The sequence below is a fragment of the Corvus cornix genome, chromosome 9, assembly GCF_000738735.6.
Source record: "Corvus cornix cornix isolate S_Up_H32 chromosome 9, ASM73873v5, whole genome shotgun sequence".
NCBI classification, from domain to species: domain Eukaryota; kingdom Metazoa; phylum Chordata; class Aves; order Passeriformes; family Corvidae; genus Corvus; species Corvus cornix.
Window position 1 is genome coordinate 8755060 of NC_046339.1, and position 26660 is coordinate 8781719.

The 26660-nt window shown below is 62.4% G+C and overlaps 2 protein-coding genes and 2 non-coding genes across 7 annotated transcripts; all 4 read right to left on the minus strand.

The window, feature by feature from the left end:
* Positions 1-20: 20 nt before the first annotated feature.
* Positions 21-5979, minus strand: FAM131A (family with sequence similarity 131 member A). Of its 4 annotated transcripts, none has more exons than XM_039557144.1 (6): positions 5739-5979; positions 4043-4167; positions 3177-3270; positions 2734-2916; positions 2407-2535; positions 21-2032 (listed from the first exon to the last, which is right to left on the minus strand). In XM_039557144.1, exons 3-6 carry the CDS (start codon positions 3244-3246, stop codon positions 1587-1589), a joined length of 828 nt encoding a protein of 275 aa, XP_039413078.1. In that variant the 5' UTR covers positions 3247-3270; positions 4043-4167; positions 5739-5979; the 3' UTR covers positions 21-1586. The 4 variants fall into 4 exon arrangements, with proteins under 4 accessions (XP_039413078.1, XP_039413076.1, XP_010395584.2 ...); XM_039557142.1 differs by having other exon boundaries at positions 5743-5865; XM_010397282.4 differs by lacking the exon at positions 5739-5979 and adding an exon at positions 4241-5022.
* Positions 5980-7501: 1522 nt separating this feature from the next.
* On the minus strand, positions 7502-25847 carry EIF4G1 (eukaryotic translation initiation factor 4 gamma 1). The gene is given in 37 exon segments (XM_039556885.1): positions 7502-8639; positions 8755-8895; positions 8972-9053; positions 9142-9276; positions 9391-9489; positions 9716-9797; positions 9889-10014; positions 10150-10322; positions 10499-10614; positions 10707-10963; positions 11637-11739; positions 11859-11961; positions 12059-12156; positions 12264-12417; positions 12828-12932; positions 13014-13250; positions 13345-13491; positions 13750-13947; positions 14027-14200; positions 14391-14528; positions 14781-14914; positions 15287-15473; positions 15677-15765; positions 16760-17155; positions 17158-17304; positions 17307-17639; positions 18002-18068; positions 18150-18242; positions 19311-19423; positions 21159-21258; positions 21598-21771; positions 22313-22333; positions 22906-22938; positions 23238-23324; positions 23422-23530; positions 24796-24856; positions 25829-25847. Coding segments are annotated over 35 exon segments (4899 nt in total). The 5' UTR covers positions 23497-23530; positions 24796-24856; positions 25829-25847; the 3' UTR covers positions 7502-8457.
* On the minus strand, positions 14275-14349 carry LOC120410510. The gene has a single exon (XR_005602712.1). It is a non-coding gene; the product is annotated as a small nucleolar RNA SNORD66 (small nucleolar RNA).
* On the minus strand, positions 15554-15631 carry LOC120410508. Its single transcript, XR_005602710.1, has one exon. It is a non-coding gene; the product is annotated as a small nucleolar RNA SNORD66 (small nucleolar RNA).
* Positions 25848-26660: the final 813 nt, after the last annotated feature.

Genomic DNA, 26660 nt, shown 5'->3' on the forward strand with positions numbered 1-26660 from the left:
AGAGGCGGCCGGCGCAGCGCTCGCACAATTTACTTTATTCAAGACCTGGCAGGACGGAGGAGGGGGTGCCACGGTGTGGGCACCCCACGGATACTCCATAGGTACCGCCACAGCGGGGCGGGGGGCTCAGGCAGCTCCCAGAGATATGCACATGCGTGCACATGCCCATGCGCTCCCAGGTGTGCACATGCACACACACACAGAGCAAAGCCCCCACCCATCCACGGGCACCCCGCACCCCAGCCCAGCCCGGTACCGTGGGGAGCATCCGCTGCCCCCGGGAGGGAGGGGTGGCGGGTGGCAGGGAGCCATCAGCATGGTGTCGGGCCTGCTGGCCCCGGCAGCCCCTCGGTGATGCAGGGACAGGAGGGGCCAGCCCCACACCGGGCACCCCGTGGCAGGGAGGGAGAACAGGAGCTGTGCCTGGCGGGGGGTGGATGGGGGTGCTGGGGGTGCAGGGGAGCAGGGGTGCAGAGGGTGCTAGGGGGCACCCCGGGGTGCGGGGACAAGGGACAGTGGCTGGGCTGGGTGAGGAGCAGCATGCAGGGGGAGAGTGGCCCACGAGAACACGTGCCATGCAGGAAAGGGCGTGCAAGCATTGGCAAAAACTGGCATTCCTCCCCCAAACGACGTGCCTGGAACCCCTCACATGGGCTTGGGGGGTCCCCGAGGGGGGGTGCCACCCCCAGCCAGGACAGGGGGGGCTGGTCGCCCTTCATGTAGGCACTTGGTTCCCTGCTAGGGGTGAGTGACTTGTCGACAGGGACATCAGTCCTGCTTCCTACCCCCTCTCTCCACCCTGCATTGCCTCATAGCAGACTTGGGGCCCCTGGCTGGGCTGAGCCCCGTGCTGCAGGGCTGGCTTGGGGCTGCTCTCCTGGTGGCCCAAAGCCCCCAGCCTGGCAGCCTGTGCCCACCTGGCCCTGCAGTCTTCCCGTGCCAGCCCCATGCATGTACAAAAGGGTAGGAAGTCCCAGCACCGCAGCACACCCACAGCACCCCTGGCACCCCCACAGCTCCCCTCCAGCAGCTCCATGCTCCAAGGCAGCAGTTCACAGTTTTAAACACGGTCCAATAAAAGTTGGCCAGGGAGAGAGGAGAAAAGCCCTTCCCACACCCAAAACCCCCACCACCACCCTGGCTCGGGGTGGTAGAGGCACCACGGGATACTTGGAGAGTTTCAGCCATGCCATTGTGGGGGAGGGAACTGTGCCCAAAAGGGGAGCCCAGGGTGGTTTGGGGGAGAACATGCGAACAACCAGCCCCAATTATTTAGTCTTGTCAGTTTTTGGGGGCACATCTGGGCATCAGGGCAGGGGACAGACCCCCCCCAAGCCCTTCCCTGCACCCCTTCCCTGCTCTCATGCAAAAATCCAGGAGGGCAACGATGTGGCCAAGCAGGGCCGGGGCATGGTGGGGGCACACTGGCTGGGGGGGCTGCAGTGGCCCCCTGAACCCCTCCTGCGCCCGGATAGCGAGGGGGAGCAGTGGCAGGGCCTGTCCCTCACCCAGCGTGGGGTCTGGCCAGAGGGCTTCGGCAGGGGACCTGGACCCCCACCAGGAGAGGCAGGGCACCCCAGGAGGCATCAGGGCTCTTCGGCCTCCTCCTCCTCCTCCAGCGATGCCACCCCGGAGGAGGCGACGTCAGAGATTTTCCGGCGGAGTGGGAAGTCCTTGCTCAGCACCACCTCGTCCTCCGTGGGCGAGAGACAGGCTTCGGCGTAGGACACGGAGTAGAGGGAGTCCTGGCACCGGAGCCGTGTCAGGCCCCGCAAGGCACTTTGGCTGGTTGGGGGCGGCAGCTTGGGCAGCAGCAGGTCCTCACCCCCCAGGGAGCCCAGCAGTTTGGCAGTGAGTTCGGAGGGCGACACCATCTCCAGGCTGCAGAGGCTGGAGCAGAGAGTCTCAGGGGAGAGGGTGTGCGAGGAGTCGCTCTCGGGCTCGCAGGAGCCGTGCCGCACGCCCAGCTGGCACAGGTGGCCCTGCAGCAGGTCTCGCAGCAGCGCGCTGGCGGGCATCGTGCCTGTCAGCTCTGTGGGAAACCAGGATGTCTGGGTCAGTCCAGGGCTGAGGGCACCAGGGATGTCAGCTGCCCCGTGCCCTGTGCCCTGCAGGTTGGGAGCAGTCCCATGCCTGCTTTGCACACAAATTGCTGCATGCAGGGCACTGGTAACCATCAAAGGAAAAGCAAAACACTCTCTGGCACCACAGAGGTGTTGCATTTAAGGGTTTCCCCATCCCTGGCTCAGGCACTGTTTGCCACGGTGCCAGGCAGGGCCACTGCCTGTATGGGGCTGGCCAGGCTGGGCAATGTGCCAGCCAATGGGCATCCCATTCCTTTACCCCTCAGTAGTGGGACACCCACACCAGCAGTGGCACAACTTGCCCACTCCCCACAGCACCTACCAGTGGGCTGGGAGCTCTCTGTGGAGGGCATGAAGTCCTCATCGTAGGACTCGTCATTGGAGTCGTCCCCATCCACTGAGGACCAGGCTCGCAGCTTGGCCTCAGCGATGGCAAACTGCTCCGCCACACCTGGCACAGGACAGGCATGGGTCAAACGCATGCAGGGAGGTGCCCCCAAAATCCCACTGCCCTGGCACCTCTCTGCCCATAGTACCATGGTATGGATGGATGAATGGACAGATGGATGCATGGGGACAGCCCATCCCACCGCCCCTGCCCTGAGCCGCAGTGGGGACCATGCCCACCAGCTGTGCCCGTGGTGCCTACCAGCAGCGAATCGCGCCTCCTGCTCGCCCTCGCTCAGGTGGCAGTAGGAGCTGAAGGCGCTCTCCAGGGCAGAAGGTGACTCCACTGGCTTACACCAGCCCTTCCACTCGATGAGGTGGGCAACACGGCCCTGTGCCATGGCCGTCGGCTTCGTCACGTGCTCCTTCACCACCTGCGAGATGCCTATGGGATGTGCCCCAACGTCAGCATGTGCCAGGGCACCCCAAGTCCCCAACACAGGGCCCATAACCCTGAGATCCAGCACTCCCTGCCTCCAGTCCACAGGACCTGGCACCCCCATGCCCTCCTCTTGGATGCCACCAGTGACCCCTTGGGCTCCCCTCCAACTCCAGACAGGTGACCTCCAGGCTCTCCCCAGAGGCCCAGACTCCTCAGCTCAGGAGAGCCCCCTTTCCCAGATGAGCCCCTGGGTGAGCAGTTACCGTGCAGTGAGGAGCGGGCCAGGGCAGCGATCTCCTGGATGGTCAGCGCGCGCCGTGACTTGGGCAGCATCTCGACAGTGTCCTCAACATTGACCTGCCAGAGTGGGCAGTGTGGTCACAGCCTGGGTACCATTCCCCTTCTGGGAGCCCCATGCTCCAGGAGGGGGCTTGTCCTGCTTGGTGCCCACCCCGGGGACCATTACAGGCATCCGTGTGTGCAGAGGGATGGTCACAGCAGGGCACCTGTGCCTGTGTGCACACTCCCACAGTGTCAGCACACCCGTACGCTGACACTGTGCACACACCTGCACATGCCTCCTCAGGTAACCACATCTACACACACACAGGCACTCAGACACGCAAACTGACCATAAGCACACACCTGCACACTCACACCTGAACTCACTGTACACACACGTGCACCTGCACGCTTGTGTGCACTCACATGTGTACGGGCCCCGTGCTACTTGGTGTCGCACACACGTGTGTGCCCTCCCCAGCTCGGGCACGCACACATGCACGTGCAAGACCACCACAGCCTGGCTCCCCAGCACCCACTCCCTGGCAGCACACACCATGCCAGGACACCCTGCTGTATGTCCCCATTGCTATCCCAGCCATGCCTGGCCCAGAGCCCATGGCCACGGGGGAAGCAATGTGGGATTTGGAGGCGCGCAACAAATTGCATTGCCATGGCAACAAGGCACCGTGGACTGATTTCTCCCAGGATACAGCCCGGCTCATGGCTGACGTCAGAGCAGCCCTGAGCCACTGCGAGCTGGCAGGGCCATGGCCAGAACGGGTGCCCCGCCATGGGGTACCGGCACACGGACACCTCAGCCGGGCACGGCCAGGCTCAGTGGTACCTGGAGGAAGTCCTGGCTGTCGAAGGAGGCCTGGCGCACCAGCCGGGGCAGCGGGCGGGCAACACTCAGGGGTGACAGTGCCTTCACCTCCTTCCACTCCACACACAGCGTTGTGTCCACGGCCACTGCAGGAAGAGCCGAGGCCAACCTCAGCACCTCCGCTTCTCCAGCAGCCCTCTCAGTCCCCCAGCCACTGACCCCATGGTAGCGGCTTCTTGTCCAGTCTGAGACCAGACACAACTCGTTGCTGCAGCACTGGTGACTCACGCCCGGGCAACTCTTCCGCCTGTGTCAGCAGTAACGCACGTCCCCAGCCTGGCACTGGGGACCAGGCGCCCATCCCAGCTTGGCAGCTGCTGTGGGAGGGGTGGGGGCAGCTGGACCAGGCCAGACTGGGCCAGGTGCTGCGTGTGTGGAGGGAGGCAGCACTGGGCCATGCTTGCAGGGGGCTGCTGCTCCTCCGCTATGTCCAAAATCCCCCTCTCCAAGGAGGAGGTCAGGAGGGAAAGGAGCAAGAAGGGATAGGGTCAATAAAAGCACCTACACCCATCCTTCACCGCAACAGCTTGACCTCCTGGCACTGACACTTCAAACAGATGGATGCCCACACCCTCAGGCACTGACTCCCAAGCACTGGGGATCTCCTGTCAATGCAGTTCCCAGGAAAGGTCAGTCCCAAAGGGGCCAAGACAGGGGATCCCTCAGGAGCCTCATTTCCCCTGCACCAAGGTGGGCACGGCTGACGTAAACCAGCTGTGAGGTGGGATACAGGGGAGCTCATAAGTGCTGCCTCCCACCCATATCTAAGGGTACACCCTGCCTCCTTGGGAAATTGCAGAGAGGATCGCCCCCACTCCCAGCTGTGGGCAGGGGCACCCTGTGGTGACATCCTAGCAACAACACCCCCAGGGCCCCTCCGGCACGTCTGCAACACTCTCAACACTGTCCTAGCCCCCACCAACCCAGCCTCCAGAACACCTTCGGATCACAGCCCCCGTCCCTCCTGCAGCACCCCCAGGACATCTGCAGCACCCCCGCTGCACCCCACACACTGCAGCAAACCCCTACCTCCAATAGTCCCCTGAACAACTCCATCTCTCTCATAGCTAACCCATAACCTCTCAGGACTCTGACCGGCACAACACTCCCTTCCCAGCCCCTTTGCACCCCCATCCCCCAGCTGCCCCCGAGCTGCAGGCCAACTGCTCCAATCCCCCCAGCCTCTACACGTCCGCACCCCCCCCCATATTTCCCTGCACTCCCTGGGCCACCCAGCTGCTCCAGAGCAGCACCCCCAGCTCCCAAACCCCCACCCATCTATAGCCCCCATCACCCTATACGGAGCCAAGTCCTCCAGAGCCCTCAAGCTCTCTGTATACACAACACACTTAGATACCCCAATTCTGAGTACCCCCCCACCTCCGTGACTCCCTATACCCCGCAGCCCTCACAGCCTCCTAAATCCCCATACACCACCAGTCCATCCCCCGGATCCCCCTCAGCTCCCTGCTCTCCACCCTCCCCTATCCCCCAGCGTCCATAGCCCCCCACACCCTATCGTATCACCTCCAACCCCTCGGCCGCCCCCAGCAGCCCCTGCACGGTCCCCTCCCCATACTCAAGTTCCCCTAACACCCTCCGTACCCTAGGACCCCCTATTCCCCCAAGCCCCCGGTCCCATGCCGGTGTCGCTCACCCACCGATGGTGGTTTTGGAGCCGATGCAGCCCATGCTCCCGGGGGGGCCCCGGTACGGGCACTACCGCCGGCTCCGCGCCGCCCACATCGCCCCCCGGCCGCATGGGCGGCCCCGGACAGCGCCCCGCGCCCCGCCGGAGCCGCTGCCGAGCCGGGCCGGGCCGCGGTACCGAAGCCCCGAGCGGAACCGGAGCCCCGAGCGGTGCCTGCGCCGGGCCGGGAGCAGCACGTCCAGAGACGTCACTGCTGGGGGAGGAAGAGGAGGGAGAGGGGGAGGCGGGAAGAAGAGGAGGAAGAAAAGGAGGAGAATGTGCGGGAGGAAGGCTGAGAAAGAGGAGGCGGAGGGGATGAAGGATGAGGGAGAGGGAGGAAGGGGAGAACAGGGGAAAGGGAGGCCGGGAGGAAGAGGAGGAAGGGGAGGTGAGGAGAGAGGTGAAGGGGGGATGAAGGCAGCCGGGGAGGATGAAGGAAGAGGGGGCTGAAGGAAGAGGAAGAGGGGACGGAGGAAGAGGAGGGGGCGCGGAGAGGAGGAGGATGGACGGAGGAAGAGGAGGGGGCTGAGGAGGGGAAGAAGGCCGGGCACCGCGGAGAGCGCCGTGCCAGCACCGCGGACAGCGCCGCCCCGCCCGGCCCCGGTGCACCCCCCGGGGGGGAGGGGGGCGAACAAGGGCTGGGACCCTGCAGAAACAGGGCACCCCACAGCCCCAGGCGTGCCTGCACCTACCCTCCCCCGAGGGTGTGGTGGTGCAGCACACAGCCACTGGCACAGCCCCCCCCCGCCATGGAACTGGGCTGGGGACAGGTGGGTGCAGGCTTTGGCACATCACGTCTGACAGCAACGGCCCCTGCAGGAGTTGCAGGCCAGCGCTGATGGGTCAGCCTGTGTTCATTCTGAAACCTACTGATGGTAATTAATGGTGTGGTACCTTTTCCCTGGCACAGGAGGGCACTGCTGGGGTGCCACCCTCTCTCTCCCTTGGCAAGCAGGTTACCCAAACAGCTCAAAGGGCCTCCCTCTCTTGTTACTCACTCATTCCCAGTCATGGAGGGAGTTCCTGCTCAGTCCCCAGCCCCAGGCCTTTCCCTGCCAACTGTTTCCCAGCATTAGTGATGCCAGGGCTGCAGCTCAGACAGATCAGCCTCTAATCTGGGGAACAGCCTCTGGTTAATTATTCTGTACCCTCTGGGCCATGGCCAGGGTGACTCAGCAAGAGGCAGCCCAAGGCATCAAAGACTGGCCTCCAGCCCCAAGGGGGACCAGCCTCTGTTGCCAACAGGGATACCCCACAAGGGAACCCCAGCAGCGACCAGCTGTGCCCCATCTCCACTCCAACTGCAAGACAAGGCAGGAGGGGGCTGATAGAAAAATGCCCTCCCACACTGAAAGGCGTAGAGGGAACCTGGCACACATCTCCCATCTCCTGTCCCGAGGAGACCATGCAGGTTCCACCACTCGTGCCTGTGGGAAAAGGGACATTTGGGGACATCAGGGCTCTCCTCCACAGCCAGGCTGCTGGCAGGGCTGTCTTGTCCACCACCAGAGACCCTGTGCCAGGCAGTGCCAGCAAGAGGAGTCCAGGGGGCCTGGCTCCAGGCACATCCAACCCCCTTGCCACCCTTCCAGCCCTGGAGCTGGGGTACCTACCTGCCTTGCAGTGACAGGGGAGGCTGGTCCTTGCCCATGCTCAAGGCTGGCACCCCCACATCAGCCCAGGCACAAAGGACATGGAGGGAGGGGGCGGCAACAGCGGCACACGGGGCATTATTTAGCAATGTTCTTTTATTTCCAGTTTTAAGGTGAAAAGATGCCTTTAAATCTTCAATTAAATACTCCATAAAGAAAAAAAAAAAAAAAAGGCAAAAAAAAAATTATTTACAAATTCACGTGACCAGTAATTGAATCCTTGTTTTAATAATTACACATGCGGCTCGTCACATCCGGCGCTCTATAAATACAGGGGACGCGGATGAGGGGGCCGCCCTGTTGCTTGCCCAATTGTGGCCTTAAACGTTTGGGAGGAGGATGGGGGCTTTTGGGGTGTTGGAGGGGACTCAGCCTGGCCCAGAGAGAAGGGGCCACCCCCCCCCTCCTCCCCGGCACCCTCCCCAGGTGTCAGAGCAGGAGCTGGGGGGGGGAATGATTTATATTTAAAATTTAAAAACCATAGAGGGGAGGGGGTCCAGGCAGTGATGGAGGAATAGAGAGAGGACAGGGGAGGGGGAGAAATCACGCTCCTGTCCCCAAACCAAATTTAATAAGTTTATATATATATAATCTCTCTATATTTCATCAAGAAGGGGGGAGGAGAAAGAGGAGGAGGGAGAGGAGGGGAGAGCTATGTCCCCATCCCATCCCCCCCTCTCCATGACATGAAGCCGGGGGTGCTCTGCCCCACTCCCAGAGACCTGGTGTGCCTGCGCTGGGAGGGGGGCGAGGAAGGTCCCCAAGGGGACCCATGGCAGCCACCGCCTCAGTCAGCATCTGTTTATTATCATCATGACAAACTCATACAGGCCTTACAAACAGAACCAGGACAGAGGAAGAAGAGACAGGAGAGCTGAAAAAAAGAGAGAGGGGGGCTGCAATGGGCACAGCAGGTCACTCAGCCCTGGCATTAGCAAGTCCATGGGGGCCAGGGGTGGGAAGGGTTGGAGTCACTCCCCAGGGTGCCCCACTCTCTCTCCCCCTTTCCTCTGCCTCCTCCTCCTCACAGCTGCTCAGTTGTTGTCCGACTCGTCCTCAGCTTCCCGAAGCCAGGTGAAAAAGGCTGTCACTGATTTGAGCGCCACCCCTTTGCCCTGCTGCTCGGCTGGGTCCTTGCTGGACTCCCACTTGTAGAAAGCCTCCTCCTTGATGACATCCTCATCGTAGAGGGCATCAAAGAACATCCGCAGCAGGTCTGGGGTGGGGGGACAAAGGGGAACCTCTGCAATTCTCCAGCCACCAGCCACCCTGCTGGGGTGGGGACACACTTGCCACCCCCTCCTCAACCCACCCGCACCCATGATACTCACTGGGAGGCTGCTCCAACTTCACCACCAAGGCTTGCAGAGCGTAGAGTGCCTGGAGCTCCTTCTGCTCATCCCGCAGGTACTTCTGGAGCAGCTTGGCTTGGTTGCGGATGACCATGGCGTCCACGCGGTACGGGTTCTCAACTGCAGGGGACGGGGCGTGAGAGGGGCAGCGTGGGCAGGGGAACCCCCACTGCTCCCACCTCACCCTGGTACTCACAGACAATGGCCAAGTGGCACACAGACGTCATCAGGGCCCTGATAAATGTGTTGGATGAGACCTGCTGCTCGCTCAGGTTGGCCTGGAGGGGGGAGGGTAAAGGACTGTGAGGTGGAGAGGAAGCCAGGAGGGAGCCTCCAGACATTCAGGTGCTGTGTCCCCACCCTCACCTCAATCCAGTCATATATTCTTTGGTTGTTCGGGTTCTCCTTCAGCAGTTTGTCCATTTGCTTGCACAGCTCCTCTGAGGTCAGCTCCTTGCGGCTTGGCATGTCAGAGCTGTCCCCCATCGTGTACTCCAATTTCTGGGGAAGCAGGCAGAGAGAGCTGTTAAAGGCAGCACAGGGGAGCACCACTCTCACACTGCCCAAGGTCCACCCATGGCCCACCTCTGCCCCTTGCTGCCACCAAGCCCCCACCTGCTCTGTGACAAATTTGTTGACATCCTGGTCCTCAGGCAAGAATTCCTTCCAGCTCAGGCCTCCATCCCGCCACAGCTTTCCTGCTGTCTTCTGGCCCTGTGGGACAGACAGTTGTCATCAGCACACCATGCCCTCCATCTCCAGGGAGCAAGATACTGTGGCTTGGCCATGCCACCCCCATGACCCAGACACTGAAAGGGATGTCCCTCACCAGCCTCTCTGGTGGCAGGGGGTTTCAATCCCCACATGGCCACCTGGCCCCCAAGCAGGATGCCAGTCCTTGAGAGAGCAGCCAGTAGCCACACAAGCCCCATGCACTTACCATGCCCTTGCACAACAAGCCCAGCACCTCAACCAGCAGCGTGGTGGCCTTCCCAATGGGCACCAGGGGCTTCGTGATCTCCCTGTGGGGCACAAGAGACCTGGGTGAGCTACCTGCCCCCATGAAGGGGGCAGGTAGCATGTGCCAGCCCTGCTGAGGAGCACAGCCCTCACCTGAACAGCTCCTCCATGGGGATGCCTTCCTCTTGCAGGATGGGGGTGATGAGCTCAGCCAGGTACAGCCAGATGTGTGGGATGTCAATCTCCATGTCCTCTGCAGTCTCCAAGATCTCCCGCAGCCTGAAGAGCAGAGGGAGCTGTTGGGATCCAGCAGGCCCCACGCACTTGGCTAGGAGGGACCTCAGGACACATCTCAGTGCTGAGTCCTACTCAAGGCAGGGCTAAATTCAAAGCCAGGCTGCCCTGGCCCCTCACCCTTTGTAGTACTGCTCCTTGGAGAGAGTGCCTGCCTTCACCAGCTGGCAGAGCAGGGCTCCCATGTGCTCGCGGGAGATGGTGCTCCTCTCCAGCGTGGACTCAATGCCATTTTGCACAAAAATGTAGAGCAAGGAGGGGCTGCCCAGCTCCTGCACACACTGCAGGGCCTCCTGCAGGGAAAAGGGGGGTCAAGTATTGCCCTACAGCCAGCTCTGGCTCCCCGCTTCAACATCCAGGCACCACCAGAACCCTGCCCAACAGTGCTACCCCACAGTGAGGGAAGCATATGGCATGTTAGGGGAACATGTATGGTGTGTTAGGGTGCTTGGCCACCCCCTCCTCTTACCTTCATGTCATTGATGTGCAAGTATTCCTCTATGATTGCCTTGGATTTCTTCTCCAGTTCCTCTTCTGACAGCGTAGGCTTGGTGGATGTTGCAGGAGGTGTTGGCTCTTGTTTAACTGCAAGAAAAGAGCAAGGATCAGGCACCACCTGGGACAGGCAGAGCCGCAGGTCCAGCCACATCCTGGGATATTGCTCCTCCCCAGCTCACTGGTCTCTCGGCTCCGGTCCCGCTCCTCCGTCATGCTTGCAGCCTTGCGCACGGCCTCGGGGCCACCCTGCTTCTCCCGTTCTCGGCTCCTGTCCTCTGTCTCTTTGCTGAAGCTCCTCTTGGTGAGGGCAGACCTGTTCCTGTCTGCCCGCTCCCCCTGGTCGGGACGCTCCAGACGGTCGCTGCCCTTCTCCGAACGCAACTCCCGGTCCCCTCTGTCCCCAGCCTTCTCTGACCTGTCACGGCTGGAGCTGCTCCTGGGTGGGAGAAAGACACACACAGCGTGAAGAGCCCATCACCACCCTCCCTGACCCCAGACTGCAGAGCTCTGGAAGGTAAGGCTGTGCCACTCCAATCCCCACCTCTTTTAGGACTTGACCATTCTTGGGGAAAAATTTTCTCCCTATTTCTCCCCAGTTCCAACTCACACCCTTTTCCTTTCACTCTGCTGCTTGGCATGGCTGAGCAGTACCTGCCTTTGTCCTGCTCACACCTTTCTTCTGATGCAGTGTGGCAAAGCTGCCCTTCGTTTTCTGTGGCGTACTGGCACACAAAGCACGGTCCCCAGACAGTGCTCACCCCACAGTTTTCCTCTTCTCCTGAACAAATCCAAACTCCAGCTCTCTTTGGGGACCTCACACTCCAGCCTCTAAGGGACTCCCTTTGGCCCATCAATGTCCATCCAAGGACCCCCAGTCCAGAGCACCCAGGGGTGGTCACCCAAGTGCCAAACAGTAGGGAGGACACCCAGGGTGAGGTCAACCTTCCTTGCCAGAAGGACTCACCACTGACTCCCTCAAGGCCCCATCTTGCCACAGGGCAAGTCCAGATACCATAACTTGCCTACACACTTATCAACCACAAGCCTGAATCGGGGGTTCTCCCCCATCCCCAACACACCCATCCAGCAAGGCAGGGCTGGCCCCTCACCTCTGCACCACACGGCGGGACTCTGGGCTCTCGGCAGGCATTGACTGCTGGAGCGCTGAGAAGCGGTTCAAGGTGCTCGTGGCTGGTCGCCCTGAATCAGATGCTGGGCGTGAAAAGAGGGAAGTCTCAGAGTTCGGCACCTTCCTGGTACAGGAACTGCCGGGGGAAGGATCACCCCTCCCAGTCTGTCCCACAGCACCCAGCCAGTCCCACACAGCCTACCTGAATCTGCGGGCTTTGCGCCAGACCCCCCACTGCTCCCCTTGCCCCAGCTCAGCCGCCCACCCGGTGCAAAGAGCTGGTTATTGGAGTCGATGGATCCAGGCTGCAGGTGGAGAGAGACAGTCAGACCTGACCCCCCATCGAGCCAGGATCTAGGCCAGGCAGCCGGCTCGGCTGCCACACCACACCCCCAGCCTCACCTTGGTGATCTTCGTTAGCCGGCTGGTGTCGATGGGCCGGTTGCCCTTGCTGATGGGCACTGTGTTCCAGCCATCATCTGCAACCAGGCTACTGCGCCCTGAGCACAAGAGGGACAGTCGTAAGGGGCAGACCAGCCTTGAGCGGCATCCAGCAAGAGCAACCCACCCCAGGCAAACTCAAGTGCCCCCAAGCCCAGGCACTCACCACTGGAGGATGGCCCAGGGGGTCCTCTCCTCTTGTCCTTTGACATGAGCTGCTGCACTTTGATGTGTTCCCGATGCTCCTCCATCTCTGCTTCCTTGTGGATCTGATCTATGGTTTTGGGGCCCTGGTCTCCTCGCCGCGGCACCCAGCTATTCTGCAGAGGGCAAAGAAGGCGGGAAGAGGGCACTGAGATGGCTGGAAGATGGAGGAAAAGGCATTTCCCCTTCCCAGCCATCCCACTCTCAGAGTCTCAGGTTGGTCTCCTGCCTCAGCCATCATCACTTTCCATGTGCTGTGGCAGCTTTTGGCACAAAAAGGCTCAGTTTCTGGAGCCCCCCTGCATTAAATAGCTGCCAATTACTGTGTGCCCACTACCACTACCATGATAACCAATGGCTGGGGCTAGCATGGTGTCTCTGGGGCTGGCCACAGCTCACGTACCCATCTCTCCCCTAGATGGGACACATGGATTGCTGGCACTCAGAGGACACAGGCCAGCAGCTCCAAGGGACCAAGCAGGGGATGGAGGACAGCCCCCACACAATTGCATTCCATGAACTTTACCCGTCTTAGGTCAATAACATCCTGCAGCATGAAACGGATTCGGGATGATGTCTTTTTCTCTTTGATGATCTTCTCCATCTGATTGAAGTACTGGTCCATCCTAGGCTATAGAGGGACAGAGCCATGATCATATTCCTTCCAAAGGCAAGGCAAGGGAAGGGCAAGGCAGGACAGGGCAAGGAGTACCTTGGCTTTCTCAAAGTCCAAGTCCTTGCCAATAGTCGTAAGCAGGCGGCAAAGGCACTCAAGAGACTCCTCATCGTGGTTTTTGAGCAGCTTCACCACACAGTCATGCATGATGGCCTCCGTCAACATCTTCAGTTTGAAGAGCTCTCCAATGAACTTGATGTTGCCCAGGGATCGTCGTCGAGCCTTGTCCCGCGCCTCCTCCAGCTCATCCTTCATACGCGCCTTCTCCTCGGGCTGCAGGAAAAGCCCAGCAAGCCAGTTCAGTGTCCAGAGCCAGCCCAAGGACACCTATACCAGCCCTCAGGCACAGACTCCCAGCCCAACTCACGGCACTGGCATCATCCATCTCCTTCTGCCGCTTCTCAAAGATCTCATCGTCGTCCTTGTCCTTCTCAAACTCCTTCTGGCAGCGGTTGAGCAGCAGCTTGCGGAAGTTCACAGTCACTGTGGGCTTGTCTGTTGTGGGCACTTTAAGCTGCAGGGAGAGGTACAAGCCAGAGAAGAAGCATGAGTTGTGTCTCCCCCAAGAGTAGGGCAACTAAGCTGGCACTACTCAAATCAGGAAAAAACCACCTTACAACTTTGTGATGCCCTGCTGAGACCCTGAACTTGGTCCTCCATCCACACACCTGTTTCCCCATTCCACACGGAAGGGCCTGCACACTACTAAGCTCAGCTGAGATGGCCAAAAACCCTTGCCCACTCAGTAGGAGACCGCCCAGCTTCTGCTCACCCCCATAAGGCAACGGCACATGTTAGCATAGGCAACAGAGAAGTTTGGCTCCGAGATGGCCTTCTCGAAGACGAGGTCGATGACACCCTTGAGCCGCTCCTCCGTGTCAATGGACAACTCCATCACCTGCTTCATCAGTTGCTGGAACATCTGGGGCGTCAGCTTGTTGAGGATGCTGCGGACGCGGCGGAGCAGTTCCTGCAACGGCAGTGGGGTCAGCAAGAGCTGGGCGTCTTTCCCCCAGGCCCTCCAACTGCCTGCCCACCCCAGCGCCCACCTGTGTCTTGATATTCTCAGGATCCTCCTCCTCGGAAGCACGTTTGCTGCTGGGTTTCCAGGCCTTCTCGGCCTTGTTCAGCTTGACATCCTCATTGAGGGACACAGTAGCAATGATTTTGCGGGGCTCCTTCCTCTGGCTCTGCTGGGAGCGGCGGGGACCCAACCCTGAGGGCTGACACATGGAGAAGAAACTCAGCTCTCTGCTCTGGGACTACCTGGGCTGGCTCCCAGAGGTCTCCAGTCCGCCTACTCAGATCCTCAACTCCATCACGGACATCAGTGGCCCAGACACAGCGGCTCGAAAGCTTGATCATCACGGAGAGGCAGAGCAGGATGGCAGCAGTGAAGCGAGGGATACTCACCAGGCCCCGGTTGCCCATGACAGGCCGGCCAAGGTTGGCGAAGGAAGGGGTGAAGTCAGGGCTGCAGTTCATGCCACTGAAGCGGATGGGGTCAAGTGCCCGCAGTGGGGTCTTGTTGGCCTGCGAAGGTACACACGGCTGAGGATGCCCGGGGGCAGAGGAGCGGGATGGATCCATCCCCCAGCCTCAACGCCGGGACAAGGAACTGGAAAAAAGGCCCCAGAGGTGCCCCCACACCCACCAAACTGAGGCTCGGGGTCATTGCAGATGCTGCAACAGGACCCTGAGCACAAAAGTAAGTCCCTGCCCTGCTTTGACAAGGCACAAAGAAGAGCCAGACCCCCACCTGACCACCACCCACAATTCCCCAATTTCCAGGGCCGCACCGACCTTGTCCAGCACCACATCTGTGATCTGGGGCAGCCCCTCAGGTTTCTGCATGCTGGCAAAGATGAACTGGAAGCCCAGCAGGAACTCCCGATCATATCGCTTCTTCTCCTCAGGGTTCAGCGGCTTCCATTGCTCTGCAGTGGAGGGCAAGAGGGAGACTCTGATATGGCCTGTCCCACATCCTCCACCACCCTGAGCTGTGGTAGGTCTGAGTCCACATAGAGACCAGCGACGTGGGATATAGACAACCACAGAACTGCCCCCGCCTGGTACACCATGAGCACAATAATCCTGCATGCTTAGAAAGCCTGATGCCACCAGCTCCCTGCCTCCTTCCAGGACCCTCGTGCTGGGAACTCTGTTCCCCACCCCATGCCAAGCTTGAGGACAAGATGGGAGGAGAATGTGAAATTTAGGACAGCGGGACCATGCCACCCACACCTTCCCCACTGCTGGGTCCAGAGGTGGTGGCTGCCAGCAGAGGACTGTGCCAAGGCACAGCTCACCTTCCTTGTAGCCATATTTCTGGCCAGCAGCCTTGCCCTTCTCCGGGGCCAACTTGTCCTCCTTCTCCTCCCATGTCTCTTCCGACTCTTCCTGTGGACGGGCAGGAGCCGCGTCCTCTGCTTCACTGGCAGGGGCAGACGTGGGGGGCTTGTTCTCCACCTCCGAGGCACTATCACCGGTCTGAGACTGCATTGGGAGGGACAGGGACAGCAGTCACCCACAAGAACCTGGTTCTGTCCCCTCCACCCCACTCCTTGGTGTCCACCCCACCTCAGATCCTCATTACCATCACAGAGCATCAGTGGCCCAGACACGATGGCACAAAGCAGAGTTCATCACAGCAGGAGGTGGGACACAGGGTGATCCCCAGACACCCCTGGGACACTCACCTCTTTAAAGGCATCCAGCAAATCCCCTACTGCCTCCTTCTTGTTCAGCTCCTTCATCCTTCGCTTCTTCTTTGGCACCGACATGGCGACTAGGAGGAAAGGCAGGGAGGTGAAAGACAGGAACCCTCCCAGTCCCCCAGGTACTCTGACACCAGCTACAGGGTCACCAGTGAGGCCCCAGTAACACCAGGCGAGCTTCAAGATGGAGCCACAGGGATGTGGTCCTGCCACCCCATCACAGCCCCCATCCCCAAACATACCCCGATTTACCCTGTGCCTCATCAAAGCCTCCCATCCACACCACTGCCCAAGTGCAGTGCTCCCCATCCTCCTCAGAGGATCCCTGCAGACACACACACTGCTCTGCAGGACAGCCCTTATAGGAGCACTCCCATACAAACCTCTGTCCCTATACACACTCCCCTCCCTGGCACCCCTATACACCAGCACAAACAGATGTGCTCCCCAGAAGCGTACCTGCCCTCAGGTTCCCCTCCTATAGCACCCCTGTATCCCTGCCCAAGGCACTCCACACAAACATATCCTGTGAACCCATCTTCCCCATCACTCCTATGTAACCCCAACACTCCTGTGTAAGGTGCTTAAAGAAAAAATGAGAAACCCCAGCACATCCCCAGAGCACCCCACTTTCCTCAAGCACCCCCATGTACTTGCATAGCCCTACACAGCATGGCCCACAGCTTCCCTGCCAATCCTCCACCTCCCAGTGTCCTCAGTGACTGGTGACAATCCTCAGACACAACCCTGATACACCCACCCTACAGCCCTGCATAAGGCATCACAGAAAACATACTTCCATTCCCCAGGACACACCCCACACACCCCACTCTATACCCACCCCATACACCTCCACATAGATGTACTCCCCAGACATCTCCCTCATCCCACCATCCACAGGCACCTTGTCCCTCTCAGCATCCCATACCCACACATCCTATTGTCCCTAACTCCGTCCCCCTCTCCAGCACCTTCCCTGTACCTCTTGCCTAGCACCACACCCATGTGATGTCCCCCATCACCCAACACCCACCCTGGGGCACCCTGAAGCCCAGCATGCCCAACCTTGTGCGGTCGCCTCCGAGGTCTGCGAAGGGGCAGGGGCTGGGCTCAAGCTTCTCTCCTGGGTCTCGCCAGGGCCTTCACTCTCTTCCTCCTCCTCCTCTGCAGGCGGGGAGGCAGGGGTGCCAGGCTGGGCTGGCTCCTCAGGCTCTGAGATGGGGCTGACATCTGACTCGGGCTGCTCGTCGCTCGGCTCCACTTTGCTGGTGCCCTCCACCCCATTGGGTAGGGGCAGCTCTTCAGGCTGGGCAATGGGGGAGTCCAGGGCGGGCGCAGGCACCGGCTCAGAGGCCAGCACCGGCTGGCACAGGGGCACCTCAGGGACCGGCTCAGGCATCTCCTCCAAGACCCCGTTGGCCTCAGCAGTGGGCTCGGGGCAGGGCTCTTCCCGGGGCGGTGTGGGGCTGGGGAGGCGGGTTTGGCGGGTGCTTCAGGGGCCTGTGGTACAACGGGCGGTGGCAACGGCGCGGCTGGCACCAGGGGCACGGCTGGCATCGGGGGAACAACGGGCACCGGCAGCACCTCGGGGGGCACAGACTCCTGTGGGTGGGCTCTGGGAGGGGAATAGCAACCTCCTCCTCCTCTTCCTCCTCCTCCTCCGCAGCCACCGTGTCCATGCCGGGCGCGGGCACAAGGGGCAGCTCCACAGCCCCTGGCACTGTAGTGATGGCGCTTAACGTCTTTTGCGGGTCAGGTGGCGCCTCGCCCTGCTCCGCTTTCATGTCCGTGTCCACGGGAGGCTCCATTGGCACCAGCGTCACAGGCGAGAGCACCACAGGCTCCACCTCAGGGATCAGGGGAGGGGGAGGCGACGGGGATGCCGACTTGCTGGGCTCCAGGGAGACGGGCTTGCTCACCACCAGCGCAGGCTTCGGGCGGTCATCTGCAAGGTGGACGGCATTAACGAATGATCCCCTGCTCATCCCACATTCCTCCCCAGATCCCTCTATCTTCAGAAGAGATAGGGATAGATGTGCCAAGCCACATCACAAATGGCTGATGAGGACAACAGGGGTCCTCCAGTGCCCAAGAGACAGCTGAGGTGAGTACACAGCCCACATAAACTCTCCTGGATCCAACAGGGGACACAGGTTCCCAGGTATGCAGGGATGGCCTCTGATCCCACAAGCCTCAGGAGAACCAAGGAACAGTGGGGCTGGCATTTCACACCCAGCAGTGCCAACACCAGGGATCCTTGCTGCAGCCATGCCAGCTGGCACACCCAGCCCTGGCACAGGCACTTACCAGGCCGGACAATAACTGCTACATGGGGGGTCTCTCCGTTGGCCTGGGGCTCCAAACCGCTTCCAGCCTGAGGGGGGCAAAGAGGGAGTTGAACATGGCCACATGCACTTCTCTCTGCCCCAGCTAGGGAGCCAGAGGGTCCACTTACCTGTGGAGGGGTGGGGGTGGATGAGGTCCTTGCTCCAGACATAATTTCTTCTGTAATGTCTTTGCCACCTTGGTTGGGGTCTCGTATTCGGATCTGCCCAAGAATCAGAGCAGAGTGGGGAAGCTGTTGGCAGGGCGTTGGACACAGCACATGGGCCACCCCCTTTCCCTCAGCCCAACATCCCCAGGGCACCCTTCTCCGAAGAGAAAAGGGAGGTTCATTCACTGCAGTGACCGTCCTGGCCACACAGTCTGGGGACCAGTGGGTGCCACATCCCCTCACCACAGGGCACAGTGTCCCACAGACACTGGCCTGTTCCAGTGCCTTTCAAGCCATCGCAACAGGCAGCTGGAGCCAGCAGGTCCCCAGGCCAACATCCATCTTCAGAAGTCAGGGGATCCCAAGGCACCACTATGCTGGCACAGCAGCTGCAGGGACCCCCCCTCATTCAGGGGACAGTACAGGGAACTAGCCTCAGCACACAGAAACCACAGTGAGCTCTGTGCCACCCCCGGCACAATCCATACACCCACAGCCTCACTGGCCCCATGCCTGCCATGGGTGCAGCACAAGCTACAGCGTACAGGGCACCGTGCTGTGGGGTGACTGGGGGGTACATGTGAGTCTGGCTAGGACTACAGTGCAGTGCACAGTGCAGCCAGGAGTCTTGCTCTCTTCACCTTCTGAACACAACCTGCCCCCAGAACACCAAGTGCACAGCTCAACCCATCTCCGATGAGGAAATCCCACCACCCCAATTCCCAGTCACAACCCCTGCCCCCCAGCATGGGGCCATGCTAGCAGCCACCCGGCTCCCAGCTATAAATAGGCCCCATGCGAGGCCTCCGAGCACCGGCATCTCCGGGAGCAGACAGCAGTTGGCAGCCGCGGCACCCCCGCCCTCCAAGAGCCGTGACTCAGCACAACGCTGCCCGCCGGGACGGCCAAGGTCGCCAGCACCCACCGTGCACCCCAGTTCCCTTGCTAAGCTCCTCAGCCTATGGGGACACAGTCCTGTGCCACCCCTTTTCCCTGGCATGCAGCACCACATCCCATCCCACACACCACCGGCACCTGGGGCTGACACCATTCCCCTCCTGCACATGAACACGCCCTCCTGCATACGAGTACCCCCATGCCTGGAGGTAGATGGCTCCTTACCGTCTTCCGTTCTCGTTTTGTGGGGATCGGTGGCTGCTGGCTCACAATGACCTGGGCAGTGGGGACCCCCGCTGAGAACTGCTGCACCCCCTGCGCCGGGTAATACGCACCCGCTGAAGGAGAGGAGAGAGAGTCAGACCAGCCAACCCAGATCCTCCAAGCCCGTCCTGAAGACTCCCTGATCTCCCAAACACAGGGGTCTGTCAGGAGCCTGAAGAGCCCTTGCTGCTCTGCAGCGAACCCCCATCGCATCCGGCCTGGATTGTCCTAACCCGCCTGACAGGCCTGACTGAATTCCTTCCCTGTGAAGCAGAGAGCGTCCCCGCGCCACCCCCACGCCCAGCCAGGCCCCCGCAGGCATCCACCATGCCCACCGGCTCCACGCCACCAAGAGCCCTGCCTGGACACTCGGCCATGTCAGGCACAGGCGTCCTGGCTCTGCAGGTGGCCGCCTTCCTGCCTGCACCCTTATCTCCCCAGGGCCAGCACCAGCCCGAGGGCGGCACCAGGCAGCCTCCATTCACACCCAGGCTGAGGGGCTTGGGCTCCCCGTGCAGCCTGAGCCCCTGGCGAGCCCAGCCCAGAGGAAGGAGCTGTGCTGAGGGCCAGAGGCAGAGCTGGACCCCATCCAGGGCTGGCCCAGCCCTCAAGAGGTGCTCCACTCCTCCCAGGGCACCCATGAGCATCACCCCAGAGCAGTGCCACAGGGAAATGGGTGTGTGGGGACAGGCACAGCTGGGTCCTGGCCCCCTCTGGCACCTTCCCTGCTGCACTGACACTGGAAGTCAACCAAGAGGCTCTGGTGACTGCCTCATCCCTGAGTCAGGGACCCTCCCTCTGCTCAGGGGATACACAGGGACGCTGAATGGGCATCACACGCTGGGATGGGCCAGGCATGGGGGGAAGGAAGGAGACCGTGAGCTGCCTAGCCCTGGGGACCAAACAGGAGACACAATCTGATTCATTCGTCACAGGGCACACCATGCCAGGTCACCCACCCAGTCCTGTGGGCAAGAGGCAAGCTGCTGCCAGCTTCCCTGGGGAGAGCCACAGCAGCCCCAAAGCAGAGGTGGGGGCACACCCATGCTGGAACCTCAAAAAGATACCCAGACCATGTCCCAAGATTCTGCACGAAGGTGCAGCAGTGTCCTGGCCCAAGCACAGGAGACAGCCACTGCCAGGGGCCACCTCCCTCCTCTGAGGGGCTGGCTGGGCCCCGAGACAAGAGGGAGGGAGGCCGGGCACGTACCTGGCTCAGGAGAAGCCCATCTCTGCCCTGGTTATGCTTTGCTGCTGTGCCGGGGCCAGGCCGGAGGCCTCGGCTCACATTTCTGTGTCTGCCGGGCCTCCCGGGACCAATCAAGCCTAAATATAGTCACAGCCCGGGTGGCCACATGCGAGCAGGGGGAAGGAGGAGGGGCTGCTCACACCACGCTCCCCAAACACCAGGAGGGGGCAGGCATGGAGCACCCCCGCTCAGCTCCTGGGGAGCAGCTAGGGGGGGTCAGCAAGCACTGAACTGCTCACCACCCTGACAGCAAGTGAGGGGAAGCAGGGGATAAAGTCTGCCCCAGCCCTCCGCCAGGAGAGTTAAATATTAAACGGCCCGAATTTGGAAAAGGACGGGGGTGAATGGACCGGTGCAAATGGACCAGTGGGACACGATGTGCTGCTGGGCAACAGGCAACTGTCCCCCAAAATAACCTGCAATGGAGTCATAGAGTCAGCCACAGTGAGCTGTGCTCAGCTCGGTGGGATGCACAGAGGCCAGAAGCAGGGGAGCAAAAAAATGGGGAAGTGCTGGGACTGAAAGAGCACCGGGGATCAGAGCAACTCCTCTGTCTGTACCGTAAGTCCCGAATTCTGTGGGGCTGGCTCCAGGGTAAAAACTAGGGGCGCCAGGTTGGACCGGGTACTGTTGGGTCGGGACAACGTACGTGGAGCGACCCTGCAATAGCAGAGAAGAAGAAAAGTCAGTTATGTCCCCTGCAGGGCACAGACATACCCCCAAAACGCTGATGTAACCCTAGGCCTGCCTGTGAACTAGCTGTACACTAGGGTAGGGAGCAGGACACCAGGTGCCTCAGGAAACTGCTGGGGAGGGGAAGGGACCAGTACCTCTTGCTGCCTCTCTACAGAACCAGCAGCACCCTGCTCAAATCAGTGGGTGCTCAGAGTCTCAGGACCCCTTCTGCACTCCCAAAACAGACCTGGGCTCCAAGCCCAGACAACACCTCCCACCGGTGCCCATCCCAACCCCCTCTCACAGAATCCAAAGTTCCCTCACCTGTCCGGGAATGTAATAGGCTCCTTGGGAAGGTGTGTAGGATATCTGGGAGGGTATCATCATCACCTGGGAAGCAGCCGGATACACATGGGCAGGAGGGCCGGGCCGAGCCGTCGTGTTACTCTGCACGCGGGATGCACTCGCGGGAGGCTGTGCCCTGTTCTGGTAGAAATGCTTGGGGAGAGATAGGGCACAGCGTCAGCAGCAGCTCCAGCACCTTCATCGCCACCACCCCACGGGGGGGAGACACCACCCCCCCCTCCCCCCCCACTCCGCCAGGATGCAGCCCCACCTCGGCAGCTCCCAAGGCCACCCCCCAGCCTGGCATCTTCCTGTCCCCACGCACCTGCGGGGCCGCCTGGGTCCACCCGACCCAGCTCATGCCCGGCGCGGCCCGTCCCAGCCCTCCCGGGGCCGGCAGCTCCAGCGCCTGGGCCGGCCACGGCCGCACGCAGCTCGGCGGCGGCGGGTCCCGGCGTGCTTCGCACCGGCTCCCGGCACTCGCGGTGGATGCTGGGACCTGTAGTCCCGCCATGCCGGAGCCGGACAGCATGTGGAGCTCTCTATTCCCACCCCGGCCAATGCCATTCATCCCAACCCAGACCCAGCTCGTTTGCTGGGCAAGAGCATCCCCGGGAGCAGCAGCTCCAGCCCACCGACGAGTGGGCAAAGAAGGGTCCGCGCACGCGCCCCCAGGGCAAGGAGAAAGTGTTACCTGAAGAGACCTGAATCCTCCCTGTTAGCAAGCGCACGCATACAGAGGGAAAAGGGGAAAGAGAGAGACAGGAGTTACTGGCACTGGGACAGGGATAGCAGAGAAAGGGACAAGAGGCCAGGGAGCCCTCTGCCCTTTGCCCACATCCCAGATCCACTGAGGTCCCCTGCAGGGACCTCCCAAGGGGCAGGGATGGGTCTGATGAGCTCCCAGACAGCACAGCCAAGGATGTCACCAGATCTGTCCCCAGCAGCTCCTCTACACAAGAGGGCTGATGGAGGTCCAGAGCCTTGCACGCCACTGCAGGGCCTTAGAAGACCAAGCAAAGTAGGGAGGAAGAGGAAGATGAGGAAGGGCACAGGCAGAAGCAACAGCCACATGCTACAGGCTTCATGCAAGGAGAGAACTGGGGAGACACTGCAGAGAAACCTACCCAAAGTCGAGCAGGCATCCCACATTTTCCCCAGACCAGCCTGTCCCCAAGCTCTGGGGTCCCCACATGCTCCCCAGCCCCTTCATGCCCAAGGTGGGTGTTTCTGTGCAGTGTCAGGGCAGGGTGTTCAGCATGCGGGGCAGGGGAAGCGGGTTAGTACCTGCTGGTGAATAGCCCGAGGCCCTGCTGGAAACTGAGAGAGGAGGAGAGGGAGGTTTGGGGCAGGGGAGGAAGGAGAGAAGAGCAGTCACTCGGTGGGCATCCTCGTTGGAGGCGCCTGCCCCCCCACCCCAGGGCCAGGAGGTCCTCAGGTGGCAGTTGTGGTCTGGATCACGGGCTCATTCCCCCTTCACAGGCACACGCCAGCCCTGAGGGGCACCACATTGCTCCTCACACCCCTGAGCTCCATGGTGGTGTGGGCTACTTGGCTAGGAGGCAGAAAGTTGCTGGATACCCCTTATCACCCTCCCCAGCTCTAGGCAAAATCCTTACCTGGCGCGGCTGAGAAGGCGTATTCATTTGTGAGGTCGGTGCTGGGTTAAAAACCACAGGTGCCGTCTGACCAGGTGGGAACGTCGGCTGAAAGACAGCAGGGAGGGAAAGAGATGGCAATGCTGCCTCTGGCACCAGCTGGGGAAGCAAAGCTGGGTCCCCCAACCCGGCAGAGGACGTTTACCTGCGGCAGTCCGGGAGAAGGGGCAGGGTGCGGGGCAGTCGGGGCTCCTCCTGTGGGCTGTGGAGCTTTGTTCATTTCATGGGGTTGTGCATAAGGATCCCCTTGCTATCTGCAGGAACAGGGACAGTGGGCATAAGATGGAGATAGCAGCACCCCAGGCATCTGTCCCCTGTCCACGTCAGCCCTGAAATCTGCAAATCTCCAGCCCTATAGCCTACCAGTGTAAAGCCAGGCATCAGCCATGCCCCACAGACAACATCCCACCAAGGCATGGACCCCCAGCCACCCCTTCCTGCCCCACTGGGCCACGAGGAAGATGGGGTAGGCAATGCCAAGTCACCCAGCCTGGGCAGGTCCTCACGCCCTTCAGAGCGGAGCCCCACATCATGCCTCAAACCCAGCCATGCCCACCAGCAAGACTGACCCACCCAAGATGACCCCACAAAGCCCGTCTGGGCTCTACGCAAAAGTGGCCACCAGTGCCCGTGATCTGCCGCCAGCACATAGGCCACCACTAATTCCGGGGGCTGGGTGGGCCGGCGGACCCCGGCGTCAGCCATGCCCAGCTCCACCCCGGCTGACCTACTAAGCGCTTCCCCGGCCGGCCAAACCTGTTCCTGCCGGTGGTGCCGGGTCCCCGGCATACACCACAAACGCCTACCAGGGAAGGCAGGGAGCAGCTCCCACGTAGCCCCACTCCACCGACATTCCTGCCCAAGGGAGCCCGCAGCCCCCCGCTACCACCAGCACCCAGGTAGTCCGGACACCCTCCCAGCTGTCCCAGGAAGGACTTGGCAGCCAGTGCCGCTCTCCCCGCCCCAGTGCAAAGGCCACCGGGGCAGGAAGGAGAGGCGGTACCCCGTACCCTGCCGGGGTCCCCTGCGCCCCATGGTACCCAGCGAGCCCTTTCCCGGCCAGACACCCGAGGGACCAGCCCTGGTGCCTCCTGTAATCTGACGCCCGGACGCGTCAGCACTGCCGGCCCCCGGCCCCGCTGCGGGCACTGCCAGGCACGTCCCACCAACACTGGGAAATGAGGCACCCCAATCCCCCAGGGCTGCACCTTGGTATGGGGCTGCCACCCCATCACAGGGATCCCCCGAGCCACAACCCCAGTGGACATGGGCTCTGCCAAGGTTCCAGGAGGTGGCAGGGGCCAGTCTGCACCCCTCAGTGCTCCCCCCGGGCTCCTTCTCACGGGAGACCCGAGCGCCTGGCACAGACAGCCCATACCAGAGCCAGCTTAGCTAGGCCTTGAGGCCAGCCACCCCAAAACAGAGGGGGAGGATTGTCTCACAGGGGACAGGGACACCCAGGGACAGCCAGACGTGGTCTCCTCCACCAGACACAACCGGGAGCGAGCAGGATACTCACCCCCCCGCGGGAAAAACCTGGGCCGGCTGAGCGGGCCTGCAGAGACCGTTCATCCGACTGACTGGGAGAGAGAAGGGAGGGGGTTGAGAGAGAGAGAGAGAGAGAGAGAGAGAGAGAGAGATCAGGCCGGCCCCGCGGGGGGAGCCTGGCCCGGCCCCGGCTCGCACTGACCCGGCTAGCCCAGCAGTGCCGGGGAATGCGGGTTCCGTCCCGGGGGGACAACGGGTACCGCCGTGGCTGTTTGTAATCAGAGTCGCTGCCGCCTGCCCTGCGCCGGGAGCGGCCGGGCCGCGGCCTGTGCTGGGCCCGCCGACGGGGCGGGGGGGTCCTTGCCCGGGAGGGGTGGGTCCGGGAAGGCCCAGCTCGGTCCGAATGAGGGTCCGGGGGAGAGGAGCAGCAGTTCGGGGCGGCGGGAACGCACGGAGGAGTGAGGGACAAGACGAGGATCAGCGGCGGCGGGGCTGGACAGGCCGCGGCGGTGGCCCAAGAGCGGCCGGCCCCGCCAGGCCCAAGCGCGGCCTCGCCCCCAGGCCGAGGCGGCGGCCCAACCGGCGGCTGCGGCCGGCTCCGTCCCGGGCGGCGCACCACCATCGCGGCGGCGGGAGGGCGCGGTGCGGTGCCCGGTGCGGCATCCGGCGGCCCCGCTCCCCCCCGCGGCGGCTGCGGCCTCTGCCAAGGACACGTGTCACTGCCGGCCGCAGCCGCGGCCCCGCGGGCACCGGCGGCGGCACGGGAAGACGGGGGCGACGGGGCGGGGGCGCAGGGCTCGCAACACATGCGGCGGCGGCGCCGGGGCCTAGGCGGGCGCGGCGCCGGGAGCACGTGTGCGGGCGGTGGTGGCGGCGGCCGGTGGTGGCGGCGGCGGCGGGGCGCACCGGCCGGCACGTGGGCGCGGACGCTGACGCCAACCGCCCGCGGGATCAACCGGGACGTGGGGACCATCGGCACGAGCGGAGCCCCGGCGCAGCAGCGAAGCGAAGCAACGGGACAGGGCGTGGGAAGGGGGTTGCGGCGGCGGCGGGGCGGCACCCACGTGGTGGCGGCGGCGGCGGCGCGACAGGGCCCGACCGGAGCGAAGGCCCCAGGAAGGGGGGCAATAGGGCGGCACGGGCGCGGCCCCGGTACCGGGCGGTCGCCCGTCCGTCCCCCCCCCCCCCCCCGCCGGGGCGCGCGGCCCGCCCCGCCCCCGCCCGTTACCCTTCCAGGTCTCCTTCAGCTGGGCGCGCGGCCTGCGAGCCCAGCCCGCAGCGCAGCGCAAGCACGACCATTTTCCGGAGCCGCGCCGCGCGCAGGGGGCGGGCCGCGGGGCCGCGCGCCAGCCGCCGCCGCGGGGGAGGGGCGCACGGGGGCGGGGCCCGCCACGCCCGGAAGCCGCGCCGGGCCCCGCCCCCGCCCCGCGCGTTGCGCCGACGCCGCGCCCGCCCCGCCGCTGCGGTCACGTGGTGGGGCGGGGCGAGCCCCGCGCGTCCCGGAGGAGGCCGGGGGTCCGCATGGCTGCGCCTTCTCCCGACGGCCGCGCCCGCCGTCTCGTCCCTCCGCCGCGCACCCCGTGCACGGTCATGTGGCGACTGGGCGCACCTGGCACCGGCACCGTTCGGGACACGCAGTCCGCCACGCGCCTGACACCACCCGGGACCCACAGCCACCCAGGGATCGGTACCCGCGGCACTCGCACCCATTCGGTGCTTGGCATCACCAGGACCCGGCCTCACCCAGGACCTCCCCCCACCCAGAACTTGACATTGCCCCGGCCTGCACCCACCCGTGCTCCATCCACCCTCGGCCACATCCGTGGCCGCAGCCCCGTGCACCAGCACCTTCTCGGGACCAGCATCCACCCGGGGTCTGCTCTCACGCGGGACTTG